Source organism: Xenopus laevis, chromosome 2S, assembly GCF_017654675.1.
Source record: "Xenopus laevis strain J_2021 chromosome 2S, Xenopus_laevis_v10.1, whole genome shotgun sequence".
NCBI classification, from domain to species: domain Eukaryota; kingdom Metazoa; phylum Chordata; class Amphibia; order Anura; family Pipidae; genus Xenopus; species Xenopus laevis.
This window is the reverse complement of record NC_054374.1, coordinates 56,054,853-56,073,374: the sequence shown is the minus strand read 5'-3', so window position 1 is coordinate 56,073,374 and position 18,522 is coordinate 56,054,853. Positions and strand designations below refer to the sequence as shown.

General features: G+C 42.3%; 1 protein-coding gene across 4 annotated transcripts in view; it reads left to right on the top strand.

The window, feature by feature from the left end:
• Positions 1 to 1,235: 1,235 nt before the first annotated feature.
• The window catches only part of cept1.S (choline/ethanolamine phosphotransferase 1 S homeolog), a 78,973-nt gene continuing 61,686 nt past the window's right edge, over positions 1,236 to 18,522 (top strand). Inside the window, exons 1-3 of one of the 4 annotated variants that reach the window (XM_018248029.2) lie at positions 1,237 to 1,403; positions 12,628 to 12,874; positions 16,651 to 17,009. In XM_018248029.2, coding sequence (XP_018103518.1) covers positions 16,671 to 17,009 — 339 coding nt within the window. In that variant the 5' untranslated portion in view covers positions 1,237 to 1,403; positions 12,628 to 12,874; positions 16,651 to 16,670. 4 annotated transcript variants of the gene reach the window in all.

Genomic DNA, 18,522 nt, shown 5'->3' with positions numbered 1-18,522 from the left:
AGAAATTCAGAGGCACAGTGACTCCCCCCCTCACCTACAGAAATTCAGAGGCACAGTGACCCACCCTCAGCCTACAGAAATTCAGAGGCACAGTTACTGACTCCCCCACACAGAAATTCAGAGGCACAGTGAATTCCCCTCAACCCCACAGAAATTCAGAGGCACAGTGACTCCCCCCTTAGAAATTCATAGGCACAGTGTCTCCTACCTTGCCCCACAGAAATTCAGAGGCACAGTAACTCTCCCCGTACCCCAGAGAAATTCAGAGGCACAGTGACTCCCCTCACCCCACAGAAATTCAGAGGCACAGTGACTCCCCCCAGCTCCTCGCAGAAACTTCTTCCTCATTTGACACACCCCCCCAAGCCAGAAGCACTCTCCCCTCAGCCCAGGCACAGTCTCCCCGTCCCCCCACTCCACAGAAAGGCACATTCAGACTCCCCCCTGACTCCCCACAGAAATTCAGAGGCACAGACGAGAAATCAGGCAAAGTACCCACAGAAATTCATGAATTCATAGGCAAGGACTCCCCCCTCAGCCCCAGAAATTCATAGCAAGTGACTCCCCACCCCTAAAGACACCAGTGACAGGCACAGTGACTCCCAGAAATTCCCCTCACCACCCCACAGCCTCCTCAACCCCCACAGTTCCCCCTCCCCCCAGAATTCAAATTGAAGTTTTGAACTGAAATTCATAGGCACAGTGACTCCCCGCACAGTGACTCCCCCCCCAGCCCACAGAAATTCATAGGCACAGTGACTCCCCCTCACCCCACAAAATATTCATAGGCAAGTAATCCCCTCAGAGGCACAGTGATCCCAGGGACAGTGACTCTCCCCTCACCCCACAGAAATTCAGAGGCAGTGACTCCCCCCCATACCCCACAGAAATTAACAGGCACAGTAACTCCCCCGTACCCAAGAGAAATTCAGAGGCACAGTGACTCCCCCCTCAGAAATACAGAGGCACAGTGACTCCCCGTACCCCACAGAAATAAAGAGGCACAGTGACCCCTTCATCCCCATAAATATCCAGCAACACTGAACTGCCCAGCTCCTGTCAACAGTCCACAGCCGCCACTAGAGCCCATTACCGTTTTCCCACGTTTCAATTTGCCGCTCACTAATAGTTAATCTGCAGTGGAGCGGACACATGGTAGGATCACATGACCGTGACGTCAGATCCTTTCCGAGGAAAGGCTCTACCCGCTACCCTTCTTTATCTGGCTCTGGATGAGCCGACTCAGCTGTCATATGGCGCTCTCACGTGGTAGATTCATAGCAGGGATAGAAGCCAGACCCTCCCCTTGTTGACATCACATCCTCCTTTCTGCATCTTGGTTGCACGGCTGTGACATCACAACCTCCTGCAGCATCCAGCATAAGAATTTCAGGAGAGAGAAGGTAATGTTTTCTTAAATATATTATCCGCACGGAGGTAGACTTAGATTGTTTTACCTTACATATTTGGATGGCCTTTGTTCATTTTTCGACCGAGATATTTTTCTACGGCCAGCAGAAGGATAAGATTGGTGTTCGTTCTCTGATCCATGTAGATCCAGAGTCGGTTCTGTCAATCACTTACTGTGTATAGCTAACATCGGCAGCGTGGCTTCAAAGGCTCCATTGTCAGTGTCCTGTTGCATTGATCTCCTTCCGTCCCCATAGCCAGCTCCCCACCCTCATTTCCCCTGCATCCAGCCTCGATACTGTTGTCACTTTTATTAAAGCTCCGTTCCTGCTCGTTTTTTCTCTCTCTCTCTGTTTTAGTCCCTACTTCTGTAACTTCCCCTCCCTTTCCAGAAACCCAGGCATACACACAAGCTTGCTCCCTCCCTCCCAGAAACTAAAGGTGGATTGAGTACTTCCCTGCCGCACATTTGTTTCTATGGAGCAAATTCACTAACCTCCGAAAATTTGCCAGCGCCAACTTCGCTCACAGCGCGTGTTGCGCTGTGAGCGAAGTTGGCGCTGGCAAATTTTCGGAGGTTAGTGACAACGCTAGTTAGTTGCCAGGACAACGCTAATTCACTAAAATGCGAAGTTGCATCCAGGGTGCCGAACGATGGCGAATATTTGCTGCCGTTAATTCGGCACGCAAAGCGAAGTTGTGCTAGCATTGACTAATTTGCATACGGCGGGAAGTTAAAGTTGGATGGACGTATATGTTGCAGCAAATACATTACACAAGCCCAGGAAACGTAAATAAAATAAAGTTGTTATATTGCCCTTCACATGTGCCCAGTGTATAGTTTATGTGCCATATGTTAGGAAATGTATGGGGGAGCCTGGGTACCCAAAACATTTTTCACTGACTTTTGTAGCCTATCACCCTGAAAAAGTAAAAGACTCCAGCGTTTTTTGGGACCCAACTAAAAATTGAAGAAGCCCTATACATTCCATTGCACTTCGCTGGTCTGACCAAGCGAAGGCAAGTCTGGCGGAACAGGAAACATTGAGTAAAAGGCGCATCTTAGTGAATTTGCGTAGTCACGCTCTTTCGCCAGAGCGAAACTTTGCCTGACGTAAGAGTGTGAAGTAGCCAGTGTCAGAGTGGGGTGCCAGGGGCCCACCAGAAAAGCTTAGACCTTTGGCACACTTTTCAAACTATTATTTCTACTCTCTTCACTCAACCTCTTTATTCCCCTAGGGGCAAATTTACTAGAATACAAAAACCCAGCGTGACGTAATTTTACCACTTTGCCAATTTATTAACAGTGGCCCTGGTGAAAATTCACCAGCGAATTAGATAGAGTAGCGCGACTTCGCACCCTAACGCTGGCGAAGTTGCACTCTGGCGAAGGGGCGAAACTACACAAATTTACTACGTTTTTTTTTCTTCTGAACGTTACCTGCTTCGCCAGAGTTTACTTCGCCAGGCCAGAGCCGGCGAAGTTCAATTCAGAGTTTAAAAAAAAAATAAAATGTTGAAAAATCTTCTTATTCCCTGGAGTTTTTTACCTTTCATATGGTGAGAGGCTAAAAAAGTATGAATTTTTTCTTTTTTTAGGGTGACCACCTTCCCACCTACATTTGAGAACATATGGCACCTTAACTATACTGTGGGCACATGTGTAGGGCATTAGAACACCCCTATATACTTTTATTAACTTTCCCTGGGCTTGGGTAGTTTTATGTATGCGCTGCAGCATACACGTCCATTCATTTTTAAATTTGCCGCCTTATGAAAATTACCCAGCGCTACTTCGAATGGCTGATCGTACTATAGCTTGCACAACTTCGCAAGCGTTCGGTAACCTTTGCGCTACTTCGGATCTTCGTGAATTTGAGCAGCCCTTACGAATCTATGCCTGGCGAAGATCGGCGAACTGCGGCGAAGGCAACGCTGGCAGATTTGCAGAGGTAAGTAAATTTCCCCTCTAGTCTTTTATCTCTACATACCTCTATTCTTCCATTATTAAGCCCCTTAAAGAAATAGGGAATGACCATGAAATTGGCCAAAAGGTTAGAAGCAATAGGGCCCACTGACACCTGGGCCCACTGGTTTTCCTGGTACACCGGTGGGGCAGTCCGACACTGGAAGTAGCGCTAGCGTCTATCGCCTTCGATAGCAAAGTTACGCATGCACCCGTTATTAAATCGGCGAAGTCCCGAAATGAAGTCACGCTGGCAAATTTTACTAACGTTAGTCAATTCACCCTTTAATGAATTTTCGCCTATGTGAGCACTGAGTCGCATTGGATAAGCAGGGGTATCAAACTGCAGCAGCACATTCAATACTCTTGTCTCAGTGCTCACAGAGAAACAAATGTGTGGCAGGGAAGTGAGCCACAGTAACTGAGTCCACCTTTAGTTTCTGGGAGGGAGGGGGAGCTGCAGAAGGAGAGCTTGTGTGTAACGGAAACTATAAAAAAATTTTTTTCATGCCTGGTTTCTGGGAGGGAGGGGGAGTTACAGAAGGAGAGTGTGAAACAGAGAAAGAACAGCTTTAAAAAATGACAGAGGCCGGCTCAGTGAAGAGAAAGTTCAATCCATCAGTCAGTATCGAACTGGGGGGGCCTGGGGCCCATTTATATGGGCCTCCACACCACAGACTCAGCTGTCATGTGGCACTCTGACAGTAGATTCATAGCAGGGATATCATAGGAGCCAGACCCTCCCCTTGCTGACATCACATCCTTCTTTCTGCATCTTGGTCGCACGGCTGTGACATCACAACCTCCTGCAGCATCCAGCATAAGAATTTCAGGTTAAGGTAATGTTTCTACGTTCTGCAGCATTTCAATCTGGGAAAGCAAAGGAGTGGATTGTAAAGCTGCACCTTTGCTCCCCGCTCATTCCCCTGCCCGTAGGCAATGAGCAGGAGGGGGATATGAGCTAGCCCTTGGGCATGATCGCCCAGGGGCCCCGTAGGCAGCACCAGGCGCACGTGCCTGCTACTGCTGTCTCTGAGATCCCCCCCAGAGGCTCTACTTACTGGATCAGCCGGGGATGGACTCCAGATCATCGAGGGACCCTCCTGCTTCTTCTTCCACATACTTCAGCCAGGCTGAATCACAAACACACACTTTTTACACAATTACGCACTTACATTTACACCTACACACACTCGCATACATTTCACATATACTTACACATATTTGCACACAACATATAATTTGCCTAGTGTACACACACACACATATATACATACTTACAAAATTTTATAGCTTTTTTTTTTTTTTTTACTGCATCATGTTTTGGTAATGTTTTATTGCCATTGCAAATAGTGTATTTGCTAATCGCACTGCGCAATACCTTTTTATACGTTATTTTGGTGATTATATTGCAATGTCGGTGACTTCGGTGCATTTTTAACTATTGTTGCATGTTTTGCCATTTTATTGCATTTCCAGCTTTGCGTATGTGTTCTCTTTTATTTTTGAACGTACAGCCTATTTGGCCATGCTAAAATATTCAAACTTTGATTCTGACTGCTGATTACACTAGGTGAAATAAAAAGCATGGATTTTTGTGGTTATGTTGTATTTTAATGATTTTATACCATTTCTCTCTGTTCTTTGCTACTTTTATTTTGCCCAGGGAAATTGTGTCTGCTATATCCTCAGTTGGGGATCTCTGTATGCTACATAGTTTAGTAAATCTATGCACATTGGGCATCAACCTGTTTAGTAGATCCCTGGCATTCATATATAGAATTCTTTTTGCTGGTACGTTACAAAATGTGGGGTATATAATGGGGTAAAATGCAAGCTTTGTGACAATTTTCAGAAATTTCATAAAAAAAGTTATGTTTAGCATAGCTTTGCAGTTTGGTAGTTTGCTGTAGTAAGATATAATTACCTGCTTAAGATTCATCAGAATGTGTATTTTGGAAAATATATGGTTTTCTAGGGTCTTCATACTGTTCGGGTGTCTTATGACACATAATACACAAATCCGTGCTTGTATTGTAGTAGCCAGTCATAAGTTCAAATGTCAAATTCCTATGCACTATTTGGATTTGGGAATCTCTATATGCTACATAGTTTGGTAAATCTATGCATATTGTGCATCAAACTGTTTAGTAGACCCCTGGCGTTCATATTTAGGATGCTTTATGCTGGTAGGCTACAAAATGTGAGGTATATAATGGGGTAAAATACAAGCTTTGTGGTGATTTTCACGATTTATGGGTGTATCTATGGCAGATACTTTGGGAAACCTATGCACAATGGGCATCAGCTTCTTTGGAGGAGCCCTGGCAATCATATTTAGTGTGCTTTTTCTTGGTATGTAATGATACTTGGGTGATATAATGCTGGAAAGATGAAGCTTTAAGGCAATTTTCAGGTATTTCATAAAAACCGCCAATTTTGGCAAAGCCTTGAGGCTCAGTAGTTTGGAGCAGAAAGGCATGGGTACCCATTTTAGATTCTGTAAAATGTATACTTTCCAAAAACATATGGTTTTGGGGGTTAAACCTATATTTCTATGTTTTTACCCCACAAAAAATATAGTCAATGCGTTGATTTTTCATTAGTTGAAGTGACCCACAGGACTATTTGTATGCACTAACTTAATTTTGGGGCCACTAAATGCAAAATACTTTGGTAAACCTATGCACAGTGGGCATCAATCTGTTTGGAGGAGCCCTGGCAATCATATTTAGGGTGCTTTTCCATGGTACGTAATGATACATGGGCGAAATTATGCTGGAAATTTGAAGCTTTGAGGCAATTTTCAGGTATTTCACTAAAACCGTCAATTTTGAGAGAGCCTTGGAGCAGAAAGGCATGGGTACCCATTTTAGATTCAGTAGAATCTGTACTTTGCAAAAATATATGGTTTTGGTGGGTGAACATATTTTTCAGTGGTTTTTACCCCACAAAACAATGCAGGAAATGTGCTGATTTTTCAGTAGCTGAAGTAAAGTCCTGGACAATTTGGATGCACTAACTTCATATTGGGGTCTCTAAATGCCAGATACTTTGGTAAACCTATGCACAATGGGCATAAAACTGTTCAGGGGACCCCTGAAAATCCTATTCAGGGTGCTGTTTCTTGGTACCTAATAGAGCGTGGGATATGCGGAGCCGCAAAATTAAACCTTTGAAGTGATTTTTCAGAATTTTGATACATTTTTATAAAAACTGTTACGTTCAGACAAGCTTTGATGTTAGGAGTAGCGAGACAGAGTTACCCATTATTTAATCAGCAGAATGTGTACTTTTTAAAGATATATGGTTTTCTGGGGTAAAACTACTGTTTCAGGATTTTTTGGCCTTGGAATATAAAGTATGCCATTTTCTGCCTTTGTGCTTTCAAAATTCTGTAATATACTTCCGGGAGTTTTTGCTGTACAGAATTCATAAATCTCCCTAAAACTATACATATCTGGTATTGGTACGTCAAGATAAATCAGTTGGATTTTCATGCGTAAAAATATTTTTCTGGTATAATTTCATATACACTGGTGTGAAAAACTATTTGCCCCCTTCCTGATTTCTTATTTTTTTGCATGTTTGTCACACTTAAATGTTTCTGCTCATCAAAAACCGTTAACTATTAGTCAAAGATAACATAATTGAACACAAAATGCAGTTTTTAAATGAAGGTTTACGTTATTAAGGGAGAAAAAAAACTTCAAATCTACATGGGCCTGTGTGAAAAAGTGATTGCCCCCCTTGTTAAAAAATAACTTAACTGTGGTTTATCACACCTGAGTTCAATTTCAAAGGTTATAAAGCCATTTCTAAAGCTTTGGGACTCCAGCGAACCACAGTGAGAGCCATTATCCACAAATGGCAAAAACATGGAACAGTGGTGAACCTTCCCAGGAGTGGCCGGCCGACCAAAATTACCCCAAGAGCACAGAGACAACTCATCCGAGAGGCCACAAAAGACCCCAGGACAACATCTAAAGAACTGCAGGCCTCACTTGCCTCAATTAAGGTCAGTGTTCACGACTCCACCATAAGAAAGAGACTGGGCAAAAACGGCCTGCATGGCAGATTTCCAAGGCGCAAACCACTTTTAAGCAAAAAGAACATTAAGGCTCATCTCAATTTTGCTAAAAAACATCTCAATGATTGCCAAGACTTTTGGGAAAATACCTTGTGGACCGACGAGACAAAAGTTGAACTTTTTGGAAGGTGCGCGTCCCGTTACATCTGGCGTAAAAGTAACACAGCATTTCAGAAAAAGAACATCATACCAACAGTAAAATATGGTGGTGGTAGTGTGATGGTCTGGGGTTGTTTTGCTGCTTCAGGACCTGGAAGACTTGCTGTGATAGATGGAACCATGAATTCTACTGTCTACCAAAAATCCTGAAGGAGAATGTCCGGCCATCTGTTCGTCAACTCAAGCTGAAGCGATCTTGGGTGCTGCGGCAGGACAATGACCCAAAACACACCAGCAAATCCACCTCTGAATGGCTGAAGAAAAACAAAATGAAGACTTTGGAGTGGCCTAGTCAAAGTCCTGACCTGAATCCTATTGAGATGTTGTGGCATGACCTTAAAAAGGCGGTTCATGCTAGAAAACCCTCAAATAAAGCTGAATTACAACAATTCTGCAAAGATGAGTGGGCCAAAATTCCTCCAGAGCGCTGTAAAAGACTCGTTGCAAGTTATCGCAAACGCTTGATTGCAGTTATTGCTGCTAAGGGTGGCCCAACCAGTTATTAGGTTCAGGGGGCAATTACTTTTTCACACAGGTTTGGATTTCTTTTCTCCCTAAATAATAAAAACCCTCATTTAAAAACTGCATTTTGTGTTTACTTGTGTTATCTTTGACTAATAGTTAAATGTGTTTGATGATCAGAAACATTTTGTGTGACAAACATGCAAAAGAATAAGAAATCAGGAAGGGGGCAAATAGTTTTTCACACCACTGTATTATGAAAAATAGGAATTTTTTAATTATTTTTTGGTATTTAGCACTATAAATCTTTTTGCAGAGGTGGAAATACATGAAAACTCAGGCAGATTTAGAAAGCTCAGGTTTTCCTGAAAAAAACAATGTACAGTTTTCCCTCCGAAAATGCCCCTAAAGTGAGAGAGCACAAAATGTTTCAAAAACGTCTGGCATTTCATGTAACCGAAATGTCAAATTCTGCTGACGCTTAAAGGGTTAAATATATGATCTGCACAGAGGCAGACTTAGATTATTTTACCTGATTTATTTGGATAGCCTTTGTTAATTTTTCGATCAAGATTATTTTTTGCGGTTGAAGGATAAGTATTGGTGTTCGTTCAATGTAATTATGCAAGATTTTGTTCATTTATATTTCTACAAAACATCAAGCACAGGTTTATACCCTAAAAACACAGCTGGCAAATAGTGGAATTCTGTTTCATATGTGATTCAACATAAAACTTCTAAGGAAGATATTGCTTTTACTAAATTGTGTCAGTACATGGGTAAATAAAGAGAATACATACGCATATTACAAAAGCACGCTAGTTGCTCCTTATTATATGGAACGTCTTTGATGAGTCTGCAGTGTACTTCCTGTGACATTACACTGCTGCTCTAGCAGTCCTGCAGATGTCCTCCTGCAGCCTGTTACACATTACCATGTGCTCGCATACCTTCCAACATTTGAATTATCAGATAAGGAACATGAGTTCACACTCCTGTTCTACCCCTACCGTGTCCTTTTACATTTGGATACTGCCCAATGTGCCAAAAAGTACACATTTTCCCACAGAGCCATGCCCCATGTGTGACATAAAAAATATGGGGCCTTTGAGGGGTATGCTGTTCTCCAGCAATCCTGTACATGTCACAGTGTGTTCTTACTCAACAGCACTATACATAACACATTTCCCATTGCCCATTGCATATCGCCATTCTGAGACCAAGTATCCATTTACATAATGAAGTGTGCTGCCTTAGCAGCCTTGATCTTGTACACTTGTCACTGTGCTACCCCAGCAGCCATAGTTGCAGGGCTGCTCTGTGTTTTTTCAGGTGTTTATTACTGTACACAACTTGGCAGATCATGTTTCCATGGGAAGTCTCTCAACTGGTTTTAATTGGTTTCATCTTATATTGTTATCTATTTAGGAGGCAATTATATATACGGTATTTAATAAGATATGATAAGTGAGGACTAATGCATTTCAACTTTTCTAGTATCCATATCTTTTCAGAAGTTGTAAACTGCTTTCCATGGTTACTAAATCAGGAGAACAAGCCGCTTGAATGATGTTTGTTAATCGTAGGCAGTATATATGCGTTTTTAACACCTGTTTAATGAATAGGGCTTGTGCTAAATATACTTGCCTATTACTATTGTCTTAATAACAATTTTTGAGCTTAACACGGGGAAACCATTTACTCATGTTTGGTCTTTCGGAGGTAGATAAAACCTATTCTATTTATCTACCTCTCAAGAACCAAACCTGTAGTACAGGTATGGGATCCATTATCCATAAAGCTCTGAATTACGGAACGGCTGTCTCCCATAGACTCCATTTTAGCCAAATTAAAATTAAAAAAGCACCTTGTACTTGAGTGAAACTAACATATAATTATTAGTCCTTGCTGAAGGCATAACAAGCCTATTGGGTTTATTTAATTTTAAATGATTTTTTTAGTAGACTTAAGATCCAAATCACAGAAAGATCAATTATAATAGGTCCCGTACCTGTATCTTCAATCTCCTTATAAAGGCACAGACAAAATGTAATTGTTTTATGAGAAAAGATTGGCCAAGGGTGACAGATGCAAACTAGATATTAATACACAATAAACTCTGATCCATTATCAGTAGATCCTTACAGAGGAAGCAAGGGCATCCATTTAAATAAAAAAAGCAGAGGTTTCCATACCCAGCAGCTTCTCTCCTACCTGCTTCTGGGCAGCTCTGGCGTTAGTGTCCTCACTCCCATTGGCTGTTAGTGCTGTCAATCACAAACTGTAAAGGCAACATCGGCAGCTTGGTTGTAGGTGTCCTGCTGCATTGATCTCCTACTGTTCCGATAGCCAGAGCCCCACGCTCTCCTCCATCCAGCCTCGGTAGTGTTGTAACTTTTAATCAAACGCCATTCCTCCCTCTCTCTCTCTCTCTCTCTCTCTCTCTCTCTCTCTCTCTCTCTCTCTCTCTCTCTCTCTCTCTCTCTCTCTCTCTCTCTCTCTCTCTCTCTCTCTCTCTCTCTCTCTCTCTCTCTCTCTCTCTCTCTCTCTCTCTCCCCCCCCCCTTCTACGGCTCCCCCTCCCTCCCAGAAACTAAAGGTGGACTGTGGCTTCCTTCCCTTGCCGCACATTAATGTCTATGTGAGCACTGAGACGAGTGTTGGATAAACAGGGAGGTCAAACTGCAGCAGCACATTCAATACTCTCGTGTCTCAGTGCCTACATAGAAACTAATGTGCGGCAGGGATTAAACCACAGTAACTGAGTCCACCTTTAGTTTCTGGGAGGGAGGGGGAGCTGCAGAAGGAGAGCTTGTGAGTTAAGCTGGCCATAGACGCAAAGATCTGATCGTACGAATCGAGGATTCGTACGATTTTCGGAACGTGTGTGGAGAGTCCCGACATTTTTCGTCCGGCGGAGATTGGTCGATCGGACAGGTTAGAAAATTTCTGTCGGCTGCCGATAATATCTCTGCGTGTATTGCCGATCATACGATTTTCAGTGGGAGACTGTCACTAGCTTTGGTTGGACATAGATATCGTACAATTGCTGTCAGGGGCAGAACATTGCTGATCTGTTCTTTTACTAATCTGACTGGTAAGACTTTGATCTGAATGGTTAGTGGCGGGTCGGGAGATGGGAAAGTCCGATCGATCGTACGATGATTCGTACGATCGGATCTTTGCATCTATGGCCAGCTTAACAGAAGACTGGAGTTGTAAAACTATCAAGCTATTTTTTTTTTTTTTCATGCTTGGTTTCTGGGAGGGAAGGAGGGGGAGTTACAGAAGGAGAGTATGAAACAGAGAAATTACAGAGCTTTAAAAAAAATGACCAAGGCTGGCTGCAGGGATTGGGGGGTTTCCTCAGTGAAAATAAAGGTCAATTCGTATCAAACTGGGGGGCCTCAGGCCCATTTCCTAAGGGTCTCCCACACCACCTCCGGACCTCCCCCCCCAGCCGCAAAGCACCCAAAGCAACCTCCCTCTGGGCTCCCCATCCAAGTCCCAACCCTCTCTTGGACTGTTGCGCTTACCTATATTCTTCACTGCAGAGAACGGGCAAGGGATAGAGGTTGGGGCAGCAACGGAGGGAGGTAAGGAGAGCGGCATTAGGGAGCGTGTCTGGGCCGGCCAGGCCCACAAGCTGGGGCCCACCGGGTTTTTTCCCGTGACCCGCCGTCCTAGTACGACCAACAGAGCTTTTGAAGCCACTGATCTACCGATGCTTGAATGGATGGGGGGTGGTGACAGGAGAGAGCAGGACTTTAGTCTATGGGTCTGTCAGGGAAAAGGGGCACCCTTTCCCTAGGCATCTGTACCTTCTGGCTCAGGTAAACACAAACAGGACAGGTCAACTTTATTATTAATAATAAATAACTTTATTAATAAAAAGTTTAATAAATGTAAAAAAATAAACACTACAGACTACATCACACATGCAAGTAAATGGAGAAAGTAGCACATTAACAGTAACGTAACTAGAGGGGGGTGGGCGGCCCTGGTGCAGGAAGTGCAGCCAGCCCCCCCACCCCCCTCCGTACGCGAGTTTCCACCCAGAAATCATTGGCGCGCACCCAGGAAATCATTGGCGCGCACCCAGAAAATCATTGGCGCGCTGTAAGACTGTAAGACTGTAAGCCCCAAGGGGTAGGGTCTTCAATGCTTTTGTCTCCTTGACAAGTACTTAGAGCAGAGACACACGGGCAGATTCGTGGAGATTAGTGCGACAAATCACCTCTCCTTCAGTGCGGCTAATCTCCCCAAACTGCCTTCCCGTTGGCTAGAATGAAAATCACCTGCAGGATGGCACTTGGAGCGCTTCGGGCAACTTCGGAAAACAAACGCTCAGAGTGCCATCCTGCCGGCAATTTTCATTCTAGCAGACAGGAAGGCAGGGCGACTAATTTACCTGAATCTGCCTGTGTGTATTTTAATTATATTTTGTATTTATGTAAATTGTATTTCTAATAATGCACTTGTTATGTATTAATGCAGTGAACCCTTGTTGGTTACTACTAATTTATTGTTTTGCTCTACAGTGCTTTGCCCTCAAGGAGCGCTATAGAAATAAAAATATACACACATAACATACATGCAATGCACTTCTTTATCTGGCTCTGGATGAGCAGAATCAGCGCTCATGTGGCACATGGTAGATTCATAGCAGGGATAGAAGCCAGACCCTCCCCTTGCTGACACCACATCCTCCTTTCTGCATCTTGGTCGCACAGCTGTGACATCACAACCTCCTGCAGCATCCAGCATAAGAATTTCAGGAGAGAGAAGGTAATGTTTTCTTAAATATATGATCCGCATGGAGGTAGATTATTTTACCGAATATATTTGGATGGCCATTGTTCCTTTTTTCTCTCTCTCTGTTTCAGACTTTCCTTCTGTAACTCCCCCTCCCTCCCAGAAACCAGGCATAAAAAAAAAAACTTGTCCGGTCACAGTTACACACAAGCTCTCCTTCTGCAGCTCCACCCTCCCTCCCAGAAACTAAAGGTGGACTGAGGCTTCTGTGTGAGCACTGAGAAGCGTGTTAGATAAGAAGGGTGATCAAGCTGCAGCAGCACATTCAGCACATTCAATACTTTTGTGTTGCAATGCTTACATAGAAACAAATGTGTGGCAGGGAAGTAAGCCACAGGTAACTCTTCAGTTTCTGGGAGGGAGGGGAAGCTGCAGATGGAGAGCTTGTGTGTAACTGGGACCGGAATTGTAAAACTATCTAGCTCTTTTTTTTTTTTTTCATGCCTGGTTTCTGGGAGGGAGGGTGGGGGAGTTACAGAAGGAGAGCGTGAAATGGTGAAAAAGCAGAGCTTTAAAAAATTAACAAGGCTGGCTGCAGGGGTTTGGCTTGGTGAAGTGAAAGGTCAATACAGCAGGCAGTATTGGACTGGGGGCCTGGGGCCCATTTCCTAAGGGGCCCACACACCGCCCAGGGCCCCTCAGCCGCAATGCACCCTCTGGCTTCTCCAACCGGACCCCCCCATCCAAGTTGCAACCCTCCCTTGGGCTGCTGCGCTTACCTATATTCTTCACTGCAGACAACGGGCGAAGGAGATAGGTTGGGGCAGCAACGGCGGTTAAACGGAGGGAGGTAAGGAGAGCGGCATTAAGCAGAGTGTCTGGGCTGGCGGGGCCAACCAGGTTTTTTCCCATGCCCCACCTACCCAGTCCGACCCAGCAGGGCATGAATAACGGAGCTTTTGAAACCACTAAGCCACCGATCTTTGAAAGGATGGGGGAGTGACAGGAGCGAGTAGGACTTTAGTCCATGGGTCTGTCAGGGAGCCCAGAATACTAAATTTGGGGGGAGGGGGGACAGGAATTGTGTACATGGGTGTGAGAAGGAAGGTAAGGAAGCCACTTAACTAGTTATATCTGCCCTTGCCATTGATAATATTGCACTACAATGGAATAGCTGAAAGAAAATAGGATTAAAATAGAGAATGAGTGAGAGGAAAATGTTGAAGATGAGTAGATACAAGAAAGTGAATGTAGGCATAGAGATGATGAGCGAAACAAAATGCAATACTGCAAACCAAGAATAGTGGGAATATGCAAATGGATGAATAGTGGAGAGGGTAGAAAAAGGGAAAGGTACACAAAATTAAAAAAAAAAAGAATTGCAACACTGGCTTGAACCACAAAACAGCCTAAACGTCCCAATAGGACCTCTCCTACTGCCCCCCCCCCACTCTCCCTGCTGCAAAGACTCTCCAGCAATGCCAGCCTCTGCTACATAAAATATCAAGCGACCCACACAAACTTTTACCAAAAAATGTATGTATTGTGTTTTTCTCTTAAAAACTTTATTCTGCAGTGTGAATTCACAGAGGTGCTGTCTTCTGTATCTTCAGGTTTTTTTTTAATCCGTTTGCCGATATAGATCTTGCTGGCGCATGTGTAGTTAAAGCTAATCCTAGAAAATCTTCAACTGTGCATGCCCCAGCAAGCAGTGTCAGGGAACTAATCCAAAGAAAAACAGAAGATGGCGTCTGTGAACTCTGCTGTACCTGTATCTATAGATTAGCTTTACAAACAGGAACACATTTCCTTATAATAAACTTTGTGGTTTAGGGGGGCGATGGAGAGCAGTGAATGGGGGCTTATGTTTGTGTGGGAGTTTAGTTCTCCTTTAAATAGGTAGTTAATCAATTACTTATATATTTGTTATATACTGTAACATCTGAATGTTGTATACAAGAATGTTTTCCTCAACTGATTTTGCATATATAGGTATGGGACCTGTTATCCAGAATGATGGGGACCTAGGATTTTCCGGATAATGTATCTTTCCGTAATTTGGGTCTTCATGCCTTAAGTCTACTAGAAAATCATGCAAACATTAAATAAACCCAATAGGCCGGCTTTGCTTCCAATAAGGATTAATTATATCTTAGTTGGGATCAAGTACAAGCTACTGTTTTATTATTACAGAGAAAAAGGAAATAATTTTAAAAAATGTGGATTATTTGGATAAAATGGAGTCTATTGGAGACAGCCTTTCTGTAATTCGGAGCTTTCTGGATATTGGGTTTCCGGATAAGGGATCCTATACCTGTATATAAAAAAAGACTAACTTGTGAAGACTTATTTATTAAAGGTTGAATCTTAGTGCTTTTAGAGGTTTTGGAAACCATGACTAAACTCTCAAACTCTAAAACCACCTTTGTCATTGAATTTTGTAAAAGATCTGAATATGAAATGTGCAAACGGGGAAAAAAGCAGTAGACAATGCGCTACAACATATGAATAACTTGAAAACCTGTAAAAATTTGAGTTTTCCAGACAATTCCTAGTTGAAAAAAAAACTGAAAACCTTTTAAAATGGATTAAAAGCAGTCTAATAAGATCAGCGCAGCTTCCATTAACTTCTGTAGGACCTTGACAACTTTTACTTGGTGAAGTTTGGCATTAAAGGTTTTCGTGTTTTTTTGTTTTTTTTTTCACTGAAGGAGCTACTCCGGTAATTGGATAAGCTTGAATATTGTTTTCAATAGTACTCAGCAAGTCCATTTGCTTTATACTTATCACTACTGAATACCTGAATACGTGAAACCTCCATGCTAGCCTTTAGTTTTTTTTATGTATTTTAACATTTGAATATGTTTTAACATTTTGTTCTGCAACTTTTAGGCTGGAAAATTAGAGAAATAATTGATAAATTAAAAATATGGAAAATAATGAAGACCAATTGAAAGTTGCTTAGGATAGAATCATCTATGTATATAATGATTTTTAACTTTCATGTCCATTTTACTTTAGTACAGGTGTTTGGTCCATTATCCGGAAACCCGTTATCCAGAAAGCTCCAAATTACAGAATCACCATCTCCCATAGGGGCAAATTCACTAAAGGACGAAGCGCCTAACGCTAGCGTAAATTCGCTAGTGTTACTTCGCACCCTTACGACTGGCGAATTTGCGCAACGGATGTAACTACGCAAATTCACTGACTCGCAAATTTTTATGAACGCTACCTTTTACGCCAGATTTCCTTCACCACCTCAGACCAGGCTAAGTGCAATAGAGTATAGGGATTGCTTCAAAAAAGTTAAAAAATGTTCTAAGTCCTGAAAAACGCTGGGGTTTTTTCTTTTATAAGGGTGATAGGCTGAAAAAGATCAAAACATTTTTTGGGGCTACCCTCCTTCTCCCCTACATTTTCTAACTCATGGCACCTTAACTATACAGTGAGGGCAAAATAAAAATTTTATTTGCTGTTTTGAAAGTTTCCCAGGCTTGTAGTGCTGCTACATATACCTCCATTGTAACTTCAATGTGGCACCGTATGCAAATTAAGCATTGCTAGCGTAACTTCGCTTTGCTTGGCGAATTAACGCTAGCGCAACTTGGCAACTACGAATCTTAGTGAATTTGCCCCATAGACTACATTTTATCCAAATAATCAAATTTTTAAACATGATTTCCCTTTTCTCTGTAATAATAAAAGGTCCCGAGCATTCTGGATAACGGGTCCTATACCTGTATATATTATATTTCTTTTCTATTCTTGGTATTAAACATTTCTTTGTTTTTTTTTTTACTTTACAGTATTGCCAGATTCCAACCCCATGAGTGCACAGAGAGCAGCAAAGCGAAGAACTGGGGATTTTCACTCAGAGTTCCCATCAAGTTGTGGAAATCCCTACCAAACAGCATGTTTATTAAGCAAGTTTATAGAGTTGCCAAATCCACCCTTGTCAAGACACCAACTGAAGAGACTAGAGGAACATCGGTATCAAAGTTGTGGTAAATCTCTCCTTGAGCCATTAATGCAAGGATTTTGGGAATGGTTGGTGATACAAGTGCCACAGTGGATTGCGCCAAACCTTATTACCATAATTGGACTTCTGATCAACATCGTCACCACAGTAGTTTTAATTTATTACTGTCCAACAGCAACTGAAAAGGTAAACTTTGGTTTTAATGTACTGTTGTCTGAACTGCTTCAGGAATAATATACTATAGTTTATATAACAAAGCTGCTGTGTAGCCATGGGTTTGCCATTCAAGATGAAATAGGGCTGAATGGCACAGGTAAACAGAAGATAAGCTCTGTTAAATTCTATGGGTTTTGTTTTTAAAGGACCAGTAAAAAAAAATTTGTCAAAAAAAATTTGTTGACATACCACGAAAAAAACCCACCAAGACAAATTAAACTTTTAAATCACACAGCCTTTAATAATAAAAATTAAACAATGAAATGACACTTCCACTCCTCTTAAGAAAAGCCAACACCACAATGATCCATCAAGCGGCACTCAATTTCTCCTCCTTGGCCATCTCCTATAAGGAAGGCAGGGAGGGGAAAATGAGTGCTGCACGATGGAAAACCACTTTCATTTTATTGTTATTGTTCTTTTAATAAACTAGGATGTATTGGCAAAGTCCAAAGAATCAGTAAAGTTTGCCTGAAAATAAGATTACTGAGCATTATTGCTGTGCATTTATCACAAAAGTTTTTTAATATTGGTTGTTTAATTTTTTTTCATATGTCCATTATTTGAACAGGGGTTACTCATATGCAGTGCTCCTGGCTATACTTAAGGGTTAATTATCAAAATCTGAAAAGTTCTCCCAATTTTCTGAAAGCTACTCTGACCAAATCTACACAGACTTTTTCTCCCTAACTATAAATACATTTTTGCGAAAGCTTAGTGTGTGGAAAAACCTTGATAAAATCGTGGAAAAACTGCAACTTTTTTCGAATTGACTCCCAAAACCTGTGACTTTTGCATTTGACACACAAAAACCTCAAAATCTTTGTATTATTAATATTATTATTATATAAAACCCAGCACAGATCAGGAAATCTGCCAGTTGATCCAGAGAAGGCAAAAAACCCATCTGAAGCCTCTCCAATTTGCCTCAGAGGGGGAAAAAATTCCTTCCTTACTCCAAAATTGGCAATCGGACTAGTCCCTGGATGAACTTGTACTATGAGCTATCTCCCATAACCCTGTATTCCCTAACTTGCTAAAAAGCAATCCAACCCCTTCTTAAAGCTATCTAATGTATCAGCCTGTACAACTGATTCAGGGAGAGAATTTCACATCTTCACAGCTCTCACTGTAAGAAACCCCTTCCGAATATTAAGGCTGAACCTCTTTTCTTCTAATCGGAATGGGTGACCTCGTGTCAGCTGGAAAGACCTTGACGAAGGGAGAACTCCCCCGAAACATTGTGATGCAATAAACGCACCAGGAGTATGCCCCCGGTTTAACTCGCTGTGTGTGCTAGCCTGTATTGCTTTACTACTGGTAAATAAAGCATTAGAGAATATTATATGATCCCCTTCTATAGTTATACATAGTTATCATATCACCCCTTAAGCGCCTCTTCTCCAGCGTGAACATCCCCAATTTGGCCAGTCTTTCCTCATAGCTAAGATTTTCCATACCTTTCACCAGCCTAGTTGCCCTT